The sequence below is a fragment of the Cynocephalus volans genome, chromosome 4, assembly GCF_027409185.1.
Source record: "Cynocephalus volans isolate mCynVol1 chromosome 4, mCynVol1.pri, whole genome shotgun sequence".
Classification (NCBI taxonomy): domain Eukaryota; kingdom Metazoa; phylum Chordata; class Mammalia; order Dermoptera; family Cynocephalidae; genus Cynocephalus; species Cynocephalus volans.
This window is the reverse complement of record NC_084463.1, coordinates 78,115,420-78,131,164: the sequence shown is the minus strand read 5'-3', so window position 1 is coordinate 78,131,164 and position 15,745 is coordinate 78,115,420. Positions and strand designations below refer to the sequence as shown.

The 15,745-nt window shown below is 37.0% G+C and overlaps 1 protein-coding gene across 4 annotated transcripts in view; it reads right to left on the bottom strand.

Moving 5' to 3' along the window:
• MTMR2 (myotubularin related protein 2) overlaps positions 1–15,745 on the bottom strand; it is a 115,379-nt gene that overhangs the window by 18,528 nt on the left and 81,106 nt on the right. For all 4 annotated transcript variants that reach the window (XM_063092720.1, XM_063092721.1, XM_063092722.1 and 1 more), the window contains 3 exons: positions 15,408–15,491; positions 6,330–6,479; positions 5,325–5,513 (listed from right to left, as the gene is read on the bottom strand). In XM_063092720.1, the coding sequence (XP_062948790.1) occupies positions 5,325–5,513; positions 6,330–6,479; positions 15,408–15,491 (423 nt within the window). The remainder of the gene's footprint in view (positions 1–5,324; positions 5,514–6,329; positions 6,480–15,407; positions 15,492–15,745) is intronic.

Genomic DNA, 15,745 nt, shown 5'->3' with positions numbered 1-15,745 from the left:
AGAGCAACATTGAGCAGGAAAGTGGGGTCAGAGCTTCTACAGAGAGCCCCCACCAGGGAAATGTCTAGTAGAGCCAAAGCAGCCAGGCAGCCGCCAGGACCCTAAAACTGTAGGGTCACTGGTAACAGGCAATGCAGGTCTGGAAAAGCCAGAGGCACCAGCGCTGCCCAGTGGACTACCCCTGGCAGAGCTATGGAAGGGAGGCTTTGGGGGCCCAGATGCCCCATTGTGCCCAGGGTACAGGACTTGGAATCAAAGATTATTTTGGAGTTTTAAGACTTAATGTCTGTCATGTTGGGTTTCGGACTTGTTTGGGGCCTGTTTCTCCTTTCTTCTGTCCTATTCCTCCCTTTTGGAATGGGAATGTGTACCCAATGTCTGATCCACCATTGTATCTTGGAAGTAGATAAATTTGTTTTTGATTTTTACACATTCACAGCTGGAAGGACCTTTGCTTTTGGTCTCAGATGAGACTTTGGACTTTGAAGTTGGTGCTGGAACAAGCTAAGACTTTTGTGACTGTTGGGATGAAATAATTGTATTTTGTGTGTGAAAGGGACATGAGTTTTGGGGGGCCAGGGGTGGAATGATGGAGTTTGGATGTGTTGTCCCCTCCAAAACTCATGTTGAAATTTGATCACCAATGTGGCAGTGTTGGAAATTGGTTGAGTCATGGGGGTGGATCCCTCGTGAATGGATTAATGCTCTCTGTAGGTGGGGGGATTAATGAGTGAGTTCTTGCTCTATTAGTTTCCGAAAGAGCTGGTTGTTTAAAAGACCTTGGCACCTCCTCTCTCTCTCTTGCTTCCTCTCACCATGTGATCTGCTTGTACCCACCAGCTACCTGCCACTTTCTGCCATGAACAGAAGCAGCCTGAGGCCACACCAAATGCAGCTGTCCCAGAATCATAAGCAAATAAACCTGTGTCCTTTATAAATTACCCAGTGTCAGGTATTTCTGTTATAGCAACACAAACGGACTAAGACAGTAAGCCCTTATTTTTAATGCTACATGTAAAGGGGAAAACTCAGTGAAGATGGCTCTTCTAACTTCTGGGTATGCCTAATTTTTGTGTCATACCTTCTAACTAAATCATGCATCCTTCTAGAAGTTCAGGAAACTAATTTCACCTAAAAATGAGTAACAGAAAATCATCTATGTTAAATCCCATACAAACTCTCTTAAAATAGAATAAGCAGCATTTGTAACATCCCTACAGACAATGTCCCATAAAACTCAAACCTTTTATCTTCAAGCAAGATAAAGACATTTAAAAAAATGACACCAGGTATGAAAAACAATATACATTAGAATTAGAAAAACTCAGAAATGAAGTGATAGAATTTGGGAACAAATTATAAATAAAATAAAAATAAAACACTCAAGAAATAAAGATAAATTAGATGGAACGTAAGAGCAAATAAATACAACAGATATTAAATTCAAAAAAGTAGACAGTGAAAAGGAAAGTCTTAAAAACCAAAAAGACGTTAGCAAGACAAAGAAAGGAATCGAGAGAAAGAAATGATGAAGACAGATAAAGAAGAGCCAACATATAAATAACAGTAATCCCTGAAGAAGAAAGCTAAAACAAGGAAATAGAACAAATACTAAAAACTATAATTAAAAAAAAAAAAAAGTTCACGAGTGCTGGCAGGTTAGCTCACTTGGTTAGAGTGTGGTGCTGATAACACCAAGGTCCAGGGTGCAATCCGTGTACTGGCCAGCCACCAAAAACAAAAATAAATTCATGAAATTTTTTTAAAAACTGAAAATTACAAATTAAAATTTGCACCTGAGAATATAGACCCAGAACATCTAACATAAAGACATGGATTGAGAAAAAGAAAATCCTTTGGACGTTAAGGCAAAAAAAGTCTGTGACTTAGAAGAAAAAGATAATTAGTTTGTCATCAGATTTTTTGAAGCTTTATGCCAAAAGAAATGAAGCTATATGTTTAAAATATATAAGAGAATCAAATGTGAACCAAGGAACTTCACATCCAGCAAAACTGACTTTCAGATATAAAGGACACAAGCTGCTATCAGCATGTAAGTACTCAGAGAATGTTGCCCCCATGAACTCTTGCTGAAATATTTACTAGAAAACAACTTCAGACGAGAAAAAAAAAAAAAAAAACTGACTAGAAAGACAACCATGTAGGAATCTGGCTGCATTGGTTGTGAGCACAAAATATATAGCTACTTATTGAAGTAATAGGTAGAAGGGAGAACATGTGTATAAAAGGGAAAATATGTAAAGGATATATGCTTTGACAATGTAGATATAATAAAAAGTGTCTTAAAAATAGGAAAGAATGGGGAGAACAAATGCAAAAACAAAATTTAACTTTTCAGTAATTGTACTGGTGATGGCAGTATTAACATTGTTATTCCGAGACTGTGGTGGGATAAAGCAAATGGGTAACTATGGGACACACTAATTTTATCACTTCCTGTGTCCTTAAGAACCACAATGCTTGGTGTGGAAAAATGGAGATACCGATAGAGTAATATCAAAGATGGTATGTAAAAACTTGTTAATACTGACCGTAAATTGAAAGCATCAGTATGAACTCATGGGGTACTTTTATATTTAAAAATATATAAATATTTCCTAATTCTGTCCACTGAAAAGATCTAGAAATAGAACCAACCAAGTAGCAAATGAGCACCGTTAGCACCCAGATAAGGGTTTGAAATACTTTTTCCTACTAATAGAAACTAGAACTTCCTGGAGAAAAGGCTACTCCAGTCTAGGGCAGGAAATGCACTAGATTTACTGATGAATCTAGTACTTCCTGTCACAGGAGACAGCAAAGATTACTATGGTAGTGTCAAAAAACCTCAGGAGATAACCTGAAAAGATTCCCTCTGACCAAAGATAAGACAATTTTTTACTTCAGAAAAATAATACTTGTAATGGATTAGAAAATGTCAGAAACATCAAAATACATGAGTTCATAATGATACTTAAAAAATTAGTTACCTTTAGGGGATGAGAGGGAGTAAATTCATTACTGGGAAAACTGGTAAATAAGAAGAATCGAGGAACTTTTTTTTTTTTTTTTTTTGGCAGCTGGTCTGAATTCTCAACCTTGGTGTTACAACACCATGCTCTAACCAACTGAAATAACCAGCCAGCCAAGAATCAAGCATTTATCCTGTCTTTCTTATATGAACTGAACTGCTGTTTATCCAAAATACAGATAGGAGAAAGTATCTCTTCATAAAAAGAATTCAACTAATAGCCAAAAAAGAAATCACAAAATGAGAATACGACCATTTTGTTACCCACTAATGAATTAATGTTCCTGGGCACTGAGCATCAACCGCTGCAAACATCTCAAAAAGGAGAATCGACCACAAATTACGTGCTTCCCGATGTACCACGCATAGCCTTACTAAAGGGACTGAACCTAAATCTGAATAAACTTCTGGATTCATTTGAAGGAAATTCAGAGGACAGAAGAAAGTTGAACCCACACCATGATACAATCAGCAAAATCCAGACTATGAGAGCTCTACAGATAAAATTTAAAAAAGAAACATATATACATATAAAAGGGAAAGGGGAGGACTATAGATGAAGAGAGATTTAAAGGACATATCAAGTACAGTATTTTAAAAGGTAAGACTATTACAGAGTCTAAGTACGTATACTTTGGTAATAAAAGTATAAAGAAATACAAAGCAATTATTACTATGAAACGATAGTGGTTACTTTTGACAGGGGTAGAAGGTGAAATTGACTGGGGTGGTGTGCACATGTGAAGGACTTAGTGGCTGGCAGTTAGACTTCTTGACATGGGTCAAGACTGTAAGAGCCTTTGTCATGTAATAATTCATTACGCTATAAAAAATGTTTTTACTATGCAGGTAAAAAACATTTCCTGCAATAAAGATGTATACTTTTGCAAATTAAAAAAGAAGGGATTCTTAGAATGAGGTATGTGCGGGAATGATTAGAAAAAATAAGGTGAGGAATCTTATATTTTACCCCACCACCTTTCTGCATTACATTCCTCTCTCCCTTTCCTCTTATCCTGGAAAACAATCCTAAGTCTCATTCCTGCTAATTCATGGTATAAAGCTTAGGGAGAGGAACAAGCAATTACTGGAAGAATACATGCCAGTCCCTGGGCTAAGGCTTCACACACAAATTATCTCATTTCATCTTTATGCCCTGTAACGAAAGTATTAACTGATAATGGTTTAGGATGCCATGCCCCTCCCTTGTCTCCTTTAAGGAGAATTATTTAGAGCTTAATAGAGAATGCTTGGAAATCACAATAACGCCAAAAAGCTAAGCAACATGGAAATAATTGGGTATATCCTCCACAGTTTAAATAAAAGGCTGTTCATCCAAACATCGCTTATAATAGCAAAAAATTTAAAAAAAGAAATAAGCTGAATATTCAACAGCAGTTGATTATTCCACCATTCAAATGATGTTACAGATGAATGTTTATTGGCATAGAAATACAGTGTCAATCTAAAAAAAAGGAAGTTACAATTATCCCATTTCATTTCAAATATGTGTGCACACATATACACACAGGTCTGGAAGTATAACCGAGGCTTAACAGTATTTTCTTTTAGTTACAGGGTTCTAGGTGTTTTAAAATGTTTTCTTCTTTTTGCTTATCTGCATTAACTAATTCTTTTATAATACATATACATTAATTATCAAAGTAAAAAAATAGGTAATTTTTTAAAAGTTAAATTGTACCTCCTCTCTCTACTTCCTTCCTCTATGGTAGATTTTGTCAACCGAACTAGAATTTCTATTTCCACAATGCTAATATTTATACTACAAGAGAAATGAGGAATCACGCTACAGCTAACTGCAAGTTCTTCAGAGTCCGAATAACTTGTTCAGGTGGAGGGCAGTCAGAAGAGGGCACTGCTGGTCACTGAGAACACTGGCTCACTATTCCAATGGCAGCACTGCACAGGGACCTCACTCAGTCATAAGCTCAGTTAGCTATCAAATTTGGAGAAGGGAGAAAGAAACAGAATTACTGAACACCTATTTATCATGTAAGCAGCACAAGGTTAAGCACTATTTTTTATTAGAGGATTTTTGCTCCTAAAACAATTGTTAGCTATCATATTTTCACTTTACAAATGAGCTAATTGAGGTCTAAAAAGATTAAATAACTCACTTAAAATCACACCAGCAAGTAAAAGAGCCAAGATTAGAACCTACATCTTTACGACTGTACAGCATGAGCCCTTTTTACTACACTGTGGCCTCTGCCAAACTCAGCTGGTTCATGAAACTGTAATTATAATCTTAATTACTGAAAGACAATCTCACCTTATTGGCAACAGCATTAACACTTGGCCGGGCATCAAAGAGAAAGATTTTGTGAGACTGGGCATTGGAATCCATGATGGCTTGAAGGTATTTTTCATCTTCTTTGCTTCGCTTTCCACTCACTCCTACCATGGGCTGGCTGCATCGAGTGATTGTGGCTTGACTTTCAGGATGAATCCATGATAAAACCTTAATGAGGGGAAAAAAATGGTAAAACGTCCATTATATGCTTCTCTGTGTATAGTTCTTCTATAAAACTATACTCTAAAAAGCTCTGCCTTCTAATTGGATCCAAAGCCTGGTTGAAGCTGCTAGGAAAAATCATTACCCTTCTTTCAAACCAACTCTGACATGTAGAAAATGTGGTCTAATTCTTTAGTCAAATACTGATCTATGAAAATCATTGATTATTGGGAAATGTTGTCTCTAGAAAGAAATGCATTAAAACAGGGATACTGGCCATCTCAAAAAAAAAAAAAAAAAAAACCCAACAAAACACACACACAAAAAAACCCAGGGCTAAATAAATCCCACTTTTAAAGTGTTATTACTGTATTAGTAAAACTGCCCAAATCTAGTCTTCATATTCTGTGAATTTTGTACCCCAAAGTATTTGAGTTGATCTTTCTAGGATCCAGTTGTTCATCATCAATTTGTAAATTTTTGTTATTTCTAGGACTTAAAGGAAGAGAACATTTATCACCATGACCAAAGAATGTATAATAAGATAAAAAAAAATATGAATAATGCACAGAGCAAACTTTGTTTCCTAGTTAAGAACCATGCAATTCTGTGCAGTTATCTAATACATGCCAAGATTATCCAGAAATCTCTTTAAGTCTTCCCTCCAGTTCTAATCTTACTAAATAACTCAATCTCCAATGTCCCCAAAAAAGACTTGCTGCTGTTGCTATTTCTATCCTGTATCCATCCTCCCATTCATTACTCTCAGCGTTAGGTAAGTGTAAAAGCATTTGCGAAGTCTCATCAAAGCTTCGGACTTACTGGGATACGGCCCCTTGATCTGAAGGATGCCACTCTCTTTAATTCTTCATCAGGAATATTTGCTGGCACAACCAAGAGGGCAGGGTATGTATCACAAAGTTCATATCGTTCATTTATCTTTGTGATTCTCCAGCTTTCATTTGGAATTCCCTACATGTGAAATAAAACAAAAGAAAAATTGTTACCTAACTAAAATATTAAGACACCAAGACAGAGCCATCCTATTCAACCTCTCTTATGTCTACTATCCATCTCTTCAACTACTGGAATATCTGCTTGTGGTGACCAGGCTTTCAGGATGAGGCATTCAAATGTAGGGACCCGTAGTCATTTTGCCACCCAATTTTATGTTCATAGATTTGTCAATTCATTAAATATTAATTGAGTTCAGGTCTGTGCTAAGCCTATACAGGGGGAAGGAAGGAAACAGAAAGACTGCACATATTCCGTCTTAAAAGAGAACACAGTCTCATTCAGTTTGATTGAATGATTGATCTTGCTGCCATTCATCTATACAAAGAAATTTCAGAGGGCAGGCACCAGTGTCCACCCGCATGCTTTATACACAGTTATCACTTACATACCTAAAGTGAATTTTCACTCCTGTATTGTAGTACTAATGGAATGTTGCTAATCTAAAAGATTCTAATTAGAAAAGCATGGGAGTATTGGAGGGCCAAGTAAAGACAGACAACAAGCAAAAGAAATACTTAAATAACTTTTAAAAACATACCAATTATTAAGCTCTCATGTGGTCCTTCAATACCTGCCATTTTATAGTGTACTACTTCACATATAGTATTACTTAATAAGACATTTGAAAATTTCCAATGGAGGACAGAAAGTCATTATATTAAATGGTTAGAATTAAGAAAATCTAAATATTTTAAATTTTATGTTCCTTGAAAACTCATATCATGAAACAGGAAAACACAAACAAATTACAATAAAAAATACATTTATTGAGCATCTACTATGTATAGGCACTATGCCAGCCTCTTTACACACACACACACATACACACACACATTATTGTATTCAGTTTTCATTAACTTAATTTTATAGATGAAGAAACTGTGCACAGTTTGTAATTTGACCAAAGCTATACATTAGGAAGTTGTAGAGAATTCCATGTACATTCCAAATTTATCATTTTATAGCACTGTGACATAAACAACTCATTCAAGAGCATATACCTAAGGGTGAGGGTAAGAACTACAGCTAAAATTCAAACCTAAGTCTTTTAAATGTGTGAAGATAACTGCAAAACCTTGTGAATATGCCAAAAGCCAGTGGACTGTATACTTCAAAATAGTGAATTTTATGGTATGTGAGTTATATCTCAAGTTTTTAAAAAATAGGAATGTCTGTATGTTCTGAGATGGTACAATCTTCAAAATATATTAAATGAAAAAAGAAAGGTATAGAATAGTGTGCATGGAGGGTTGGCCCGTGGCTCACTTGGGAGAGTGTGGTGCTGACAACACCAAGGCCACAGGTTCAGATCCCTATATAGGGATGGCTGGTTAGCTCACCTGGGAGGGCGTGGTGCTGACAACACCAAGTCAAGGGTTAAGATCCTCCCCTTACTGGTCATCTTTAAAAAAAAAAAAAAAAAATAGTGTGCATAGTATGCTACCATGTTCTTAAAAAAATAATGTACACACATACGCAAGCTTTGTACACATATAATTTTTGAAAGGATATATAGGAAACCAGGAATATTGTTTCCTAAAGGGAGGAGAACTGGGATGGCTAGGAGGGAAACCTATCTTTCAATATACACTTCTGGACCTTTTCAATTTTGACCAGAGTGCAAGTATTACCACTTCCAATTTTTTTTTAATATAAAGGGGAAAAAAAATGCTCCAATTCTTTATTTTTAGTCTTAAATTTTAAGAGATCTTCATTTTCTTCTGTAATAAACTTAAAAGATATCCAAAAAAAGAAAAAAACTAAGTCTTCTAACTAAAAATATAGTGTCCTCTCCATGACATTTTAGCTTAGATGATTCAAAGACAAAATTCCTAATTCGGCAGAAACAAAAAAAGCCAACAAATTCACCCAGTAAGCCAAAGACCATAAAGCACCCATATCATTTAATGTAGAGTTCAATGCTCTATTCTGACGGCCACATTTCCTAATTTCATAATTCTCTTTCTGTATGGGTATAATTGTTCTTTCACTCTTTATTTTTTCCTTTTACAAATAATTTACTTCTCTTCTCTGGACACAGTTACCTCACTTGGTTTCCAAAGTTCTGTATTGAATTCTGCTAGAACAGACAGCAAATTCTGCATGGATTCCCAAAGAATATTCCTCTTTTTTACAGTTCTAAAGACACTTGTTGACTTCTGGTCAAGATGGTGGAATAGATGGTCCCCAGCATCACCCTCTCCCACAATCAACCAATGTACAACTATTAAAAAGCAACAACTACCAAGCTGGGACCGCTAGAGCTGAGGGAAAGAGGAAGAGAGACCTATGGAGTGTATGAAGGAGGAAGAAGCTGTGACAAGAGAAAGAAAGGACCACTTTGGGGGTTTCGAACTCCAGCCACTTCAAGCCTGGCCCTGGTGAGCACATGGAGCAAGAGCTGGTAAAAGCCACTGCTGTGCCCTTTGTATGTAGTTACTTGGAGGCTGCAGGGGAGAAGAGGGCCTTGTTGGCTCCCAGGCCAGCTAGACCACTAACAAGTTTCCTGTGGACACACACAAGAGTGAGGGACCATAGACGAATAAAAAAAGGAGCCATGCAGAGGCTGGTGAGTCATTGCAAGGAACCCGGTCCATGGCCCACCCCATGAGAAGATATTGGAGTGAGGGAGACAGGCCCACTGGGGGAACATTGGGGATGGACACCATGTACAGCTGACCTGTCCCCCAGTCAGCACAGATTCACTTAGTGGACACTGGTCAGGAATACAGAACTGCAGGGGATGCAGTTTGCTGAAAAAACTCAGGCCCAGACCAAAGTTTCCACACAACCCAGGTAAACCAGACCTCACAAGACCCAAGAGGTCAACAGTTAAAACCTGAGCTGCACAAAAAGCCTTCCCCAGAGAATCAGCAGTAAAGCAGCAATTTAGCTCAACTATAGAGCTCAAGTGCTGGTCCCCACAGGAAATTCCCCCTTTTTAGAAGTAAGCAAAGGACAACAAATTAGTTCCAGTGCAGAGTTTAAGTAGTGGGGGTAGCTAATAATCCAACACAGAACTGAAGGAAAAAACAAAACACTCACAGATCAGAGACAAAATTTTGATATTAACCAGTAAAGGTCTATATCACCATCAAAGAACACCTATAAAACCTAGAAGGACTGGAAGCCCCTCAGCCTCCCAAGCCAGGGTGGAGGGACCAAGTGCCTCAGCCAGGCCCCCAAAGTCCACATCCAGCTCAGCAATGACCAATGAGCCTCTGCAGGAAGCACCCCCGGGACTCCCAAGCTGGCAGAGGGGGTGGCTGAGGGCCTCAGCGATGCCCACCCCCAATATCCACATCCAGCCCACCAGCCCGGCAACAACCATCAGGCTGCCACTGGAAGCGCTCCAAACTCCTGAGCTGGAGTGGTAGGATGCCAAGGGCATTTTTTTTTTTTTTTTTTTAAAAAGACACTTGTCAGATTTTCTGATTGCTTAACTGCCTTATTCTGATATTGGTTTTTATGATTAGCATAAATCTTGTAATGTTACTTGCAGACTCTTGTTTTTTTAGCTGATTCCCATTTATTTTGTATTTTGTTTCATATTTTATCAATTGATCAATTGATGGGATAACTGAATGAAGAATTTAAAATTTCACTTGTCACATAAGATAGTACTAACAAACTCAGCTTCAAACCATCTTGATATGTTTAGCTCTCTAGTGGTGGATGTTTACTCTTCCTGGCTTAGTGAAACAAACCTAAGTAAACTTGAAGCTTTATAATTAAAATGCAATGTTTGGAATCTAAATACAAAAGACACACCTTAAAGATGTTCATATTTGAATTCTAGAATAATTTGGCTATCAAATCTAATGATTACCAAGAAAACAACATGTCTGAACTTAAATTATCAAGAAAGCATAATGGACATGAGGAGTTAAAAAATTTTTTTAAAAAGACTATTTTAGGTAGAGTTTTTAAGTAATGCAGTATAAGGACTCTCTGTGGAGTGGTATACTGAGGAAGAAAATTCTATAACACAGATTTCAAGACTGAATTCTGCTTTAACCTCTTAAGACAGTGAATCACATTTATAAGTTTTCTAACAGACCAAACCTCCTCAGTCATGATGTGGCCCTTTGCTAAAGAGATGAGTATTTAAAAAAAGGGAATACAAGGGAAGGCATTTCAGAGATCTTGGAGGCTGCGTCTTCCATTACAGACCCAGAGGCCTAGGGAGACAGAATGGTCTCAGGGGATAGGCCCAAGGCACCCTCCACGGCTTGCTGCCCAGAGCCACCTCGGGATGCTGTTCCCCACAGCCACACCCTAGCTGCTTTGGCTGCTTCAGCTGTAGCTAAATTGGCCCCAGGTGTGGCTGGACCTGTGGCTTTGGAAGCTACAAGTCAAAAACCTTGGTGACATCTCTGCTGTTAAATTTGCAGGCTTGCAGAATGCCAGAGGCATGGAGACTTGGGAGCCTCCACCCCAATTTCAAAGGATATATGGAAAAGCCTGCCCCCCCCCCCCCGAAGAGATCTGCCACAGGCAGATTCACCACAGAGTGTTCAATGAAGTGATGCCTAGAGGAAATGTGGGGCTGAAGTTGCAGCAGAAAAATCCTATCAGTGCCATGCGTAGTGGAGATGTGGGAGCGGGACCACAATGGACACCCCAGAATTGTGGAGCTATCAGCGTGCAATGCCAGCCTGCAAGAGCTGAAGCATGGCCTAAGACCAGGAAAGCCTTAGGAATGGAGATGCCTGACAACTTGGGGACCCAACCCCCACACCAGTATGCAGAGGACGTGGAACATGAAGTCAAGTTACATGATTCACCAGCTGTAAGATTTGATGCCTGCGCTGCTGGGTTTTGGACTTGTTTGGGATCTGTTACGCCTTTCTTTTAGCCTATTTCTCCCTTTGTGAATGGGAATACACACCCTACGTTCGTCCTACCGTTGTATCTTGGAAGTTGATAACTTGTTTTGAATTCACAGATGGGACTCTGAAACTTTGCACTCTTGAGTTGAAACAAGTTAAGACTTTGGGGATGAAATGAAGATATTTGCATATGAAAAGGACTTGAGTTTTGGGGTGCCAAGAGTAGAATGCCTTGGGTTGAATGTCCCCCTGAAACTTAATCCTCACTACAACTGTTGGGAGGGTAGGAAATCCTATTATGGTAATTGAAAAGTGGGGCCTTGAAGAGGTGATTAGATTGTAGGACCATGCCTTAGTGAATGCATTTTAAATGGTGGTCATGGATGTGGTTTGGAGGAATTTAAAAGGAGAATGAAAGAGGAAGTTAGTCTCTCTCTGCTCCACCATTTTTGCAATGTGATACTCTGCCATCACTGTCACCACCACCAAGGCTCTCACCAGATGTGAGAGTTTGGACTTCTGGACTTTGGACTTCTAAGCCTCATAAACTGTAAGCAATAAATTTTGTTTTCTTTAAAAATCACCCAGTTCCATGTATTTGGTTATAAGCAACAGAAATGGACTAATGCAGTTTGCTAGACTCACGTGCTAAGTTTATTTATTTATTTACTTTTACTGTTTTGTGAAAGATTTACATATGATTTGAATTATTTCTTCCTTAAATGTTTGGTAGAACTTGTCCCTGAAACCTGGGCATGGAGTCTTTTCTGGGTAAGATTTTTGATCACAGATTCAATTTATGAAGTGGACATAGGATTACATAGGTTTTCCATTTTTTTCTTGAATCAGTTCGGGCAAGTTAAATTTTTCTAAGCAATTGTTCATTTCACCAAAATTTTTAAGTTTACTGACACAGGTGTTCATAATACCTTGATATCATTTTTAACATCTGCATAATCTATATAGGGATGTCCTTCTTTCCACTTGTTATATTGTTTACTTGGGAGTTCTCATTTTTTGTTTTCTTGTTAAACCTTTCTAAGGTTTTGATAATTTTATTGATCTTGTCAGAGAAACTACAGTTGTCTCTGTTGATTCTTATTGCACTGTATAATGATTTTCTATTTCTTTAATATCTGTTCTTATCTTTATTATTTCCTTCCTTCTACTTTCTTTAGGTTTATTTCACTATACTTTTTCTAACTTTTTAAAATAGATTACAGCTCTTTAACTTTCAGCCTTTCTTTTCTATCACATGCATTTAGAACAATACATTATAACATACAACCCTATGAAAATTTAGTAATAATAAATCTTTCCTTATCTTCCAGACAATACAAGAAGCTTTAAACATTGTAACTGTTTATTCCTCTTCTAAATTATGTGCTATTGATGCCAAGTATTCTAATTTCATATACAGTACACTCCAGAAAATTATTATTGTTTTATATCGTCAATGTTCATTTAGATTTACCATACCTTACCATTTGGTTTTTGATCTCTGATCTTCTTATATAGGGTTACCTTCCTTCTACTAGATGTATATACTTTAGAATTTTTTCTGATAGTTAACACTCTTTGGTCTTGTATAAAAATGTTTTTATTTCACCTTCATTTCTAAAGGATATATTCACTGGGTATAGAATTCTAAACTGGCAGATATTTTATTTTCAACACACTCAAGATAAAATTACACTATCTTCTATCTTCCATTGTTGCTTTTGAAAATAACCTGTCAGTCTTTTGTTTTGAAGATAATCTATTTTTTCTAGCTGTTTTTTAAATGTTCTCTGTTTTTGATCTTCTATAGTTCCCCTGTGATGTGTCTAGACTTGAACTTCTTTACACTAATCTTGCTTGAGATTAACTGAGCTTGTTGATTCTGTAAATTGGTATCTTTCATCGGTTTGGAAATATTTCCAGCTTACCTCTTCAAAAATAATTTCTGACCCTCCCACCCTTTTTCTCTCTTCTTGAGTTTAACAGAAAATTCAAGTTACACAAATCTAGGCTTCATGTCTAGTCGAGATCTTATTTAATTCCAGTTCACTCTTACTCTGAATAACCAGCACTTTGGGACCTGTCTTTAAAATATGTAATTGATCATCAGACACCCTACCCAGGAGAACCTAGGCTTTTATTTTTAATCCCTCTTGCTCTATGAAGTCACAAATATAATTTATTATCAATTAGTTCACTTTCTCTAAGACTCATTAGATTCCAAACTACCCAGTAGCATATATATACATGAAATGTAAACATGATTTTTTGGATGCTCTTCTTAGTTACAATTATAGCCGAATTTTAAGTTACATTCATTCAATTATCTGATTAATATAAATATATATATTTCTCAATTATAGCTGAAATCTTTATTATAGCTACAATGGACAATTTTTTTCCATAAAGAGTGTTAGTCTCTCAGCAAGAGGAGCCCAATTTCTTTTTTAAAAAATATTTTGTTATTAGGGGGAAAGTCTACAGTATATTGGTAAAGAGCAGAGTTCCAAAACCAGATTTCTTGCATTCAAATCATGGTTCTCATACTTAGTAGCTGTGTTACATTAGGCAGATTACTCAATGCTCCTCTGCCTCAGTTTACTCATATGCTATGCAGATAATATTAATACCTACCTCACAGAATTATTATAAAGATCAAATGAATTAATATTTATGAAATCTGAGAAAAAGCTAGGCATATGTATGTGCCACTTACATGGTTAAGTGAATAAAACCAATATATGCCGGAGACTTGTTAGCTGACAAATATTTACAGAGCATATACTAGGAGCAGAATACTCTCCTCCTAAGTTTCATTCATGCATTCACTCATTCAACAGATATTTACTATCTACTACATGCCGGGGCACTGTGCTACCTTCTGAGGATATAGCAGTGAGAAAACAGTTGCAACAACTTCCCACTTGGAGCATAAAAAAAAACAAAGAAATAAGAGAGATGATCCCTCCACAAGCTGGTAACACTGGGAAAGAATTACAAAGCAAACTGTCTCAGCAGAATAAAGTGAACGAATAAAGGGATAAGAAGGTATTAGTAAAAATTTATTAAATTAAATTGAATCAAAGTAGGGTAGAAAATACCTGAGAAGGTTATAGTAGTAAAGTTTTGATCTGCATATAAAATACGTGATGAATTCAAAATGTAGAGGGGTTATTCCCATTATGGTTACTGACGAAGGTAAATCAATGCTGTCATTAGCAGGACATGATAGGAAGCACAGTGTCCTCTGTGAAGCTTCAAAACTTTCAAAATTTTATGTAGAGCTAGGTTATAAACAGTAGAATTATTAAGGCATTTTTTCAGAATTAAATTATCAGATACCCAAAAAAGAAATATCTGTGTGAATAATATTGAATGGCATATAAGAATATCAAAACTTATATGTACCTATCATCTTATTTTCAACTTCAAAATTATTCTCCTTTTTTGGGAAAACAGAATAGTTTAATCAGGGCCCCTCGCCTCAGGTCCAGTTGGGGGTGGTGCGATGCATTCTTTGTAAATTAAAGTTGTGTGTGGGTGGAGTTAGCAAGCATGGGCATCCACCCTGCACAGCCATGCCTTCGAACCTATGGCTCCAAGGACCTTTTGGCCAGTTACCTAGCTCACAGACCTGCGTGTGAGGGGTCTGGTGACCCAGCCTGGCATGTGAAGGGTTTGTGACCCAGTCTGTGAACAGGCTTGAGGGATCTGTGAACTTCAGACCCAGCCCTAGCTCAACAATTGGCCCAGTTGGCAGGATTACAGGCAGGTAAAAGAGCATGACAATTGGAGGTGCTGGCAGGATGCCAACATTAGCTGTAGCGCTACACCCTTTTTCAAAATAAATTGATATAAATTCCTAGATAAGATTCACAAAAGATCATTGGTGTGTTCTAAAAATTAATTAATTTTAAATGAATTAGTCTTCATTTAAAAACCAAAAACATAAAAAACAACCCTACATAAAGCTGCTTACTTCTACCCATGGAGTTTTCTTTGTAATGAAAAGAATATAGAATACTGAAATTGAAAGAAAAGAAGTACATACCTGCCTTCGGTACTCTAAAAGAGGGTCATATAGCTTCCACCCATTTTCAGGGAAAACTTCCTTGTATTCAAAAGCAAAAAGAGGCTACAAAAATGTAAACAGAGTTATTTGTTTAAAAAGACATTTAAGAAGGCAATGAATCAGAAATGCATCCTTATCATACCCAAAATTTTCATTTACTTATCTGCAAGAATATTTTGTATGGGAACCCTTTTTCTACATTGTTGCTTTAGTTTTTATTCTATAATTTTGAAAATTTATTGTTTTTACATATTTTTCAAACATATAGCAAAGCACAGAGACCCAGCAAAATTTATCAAATGCTACTGTATCATTGC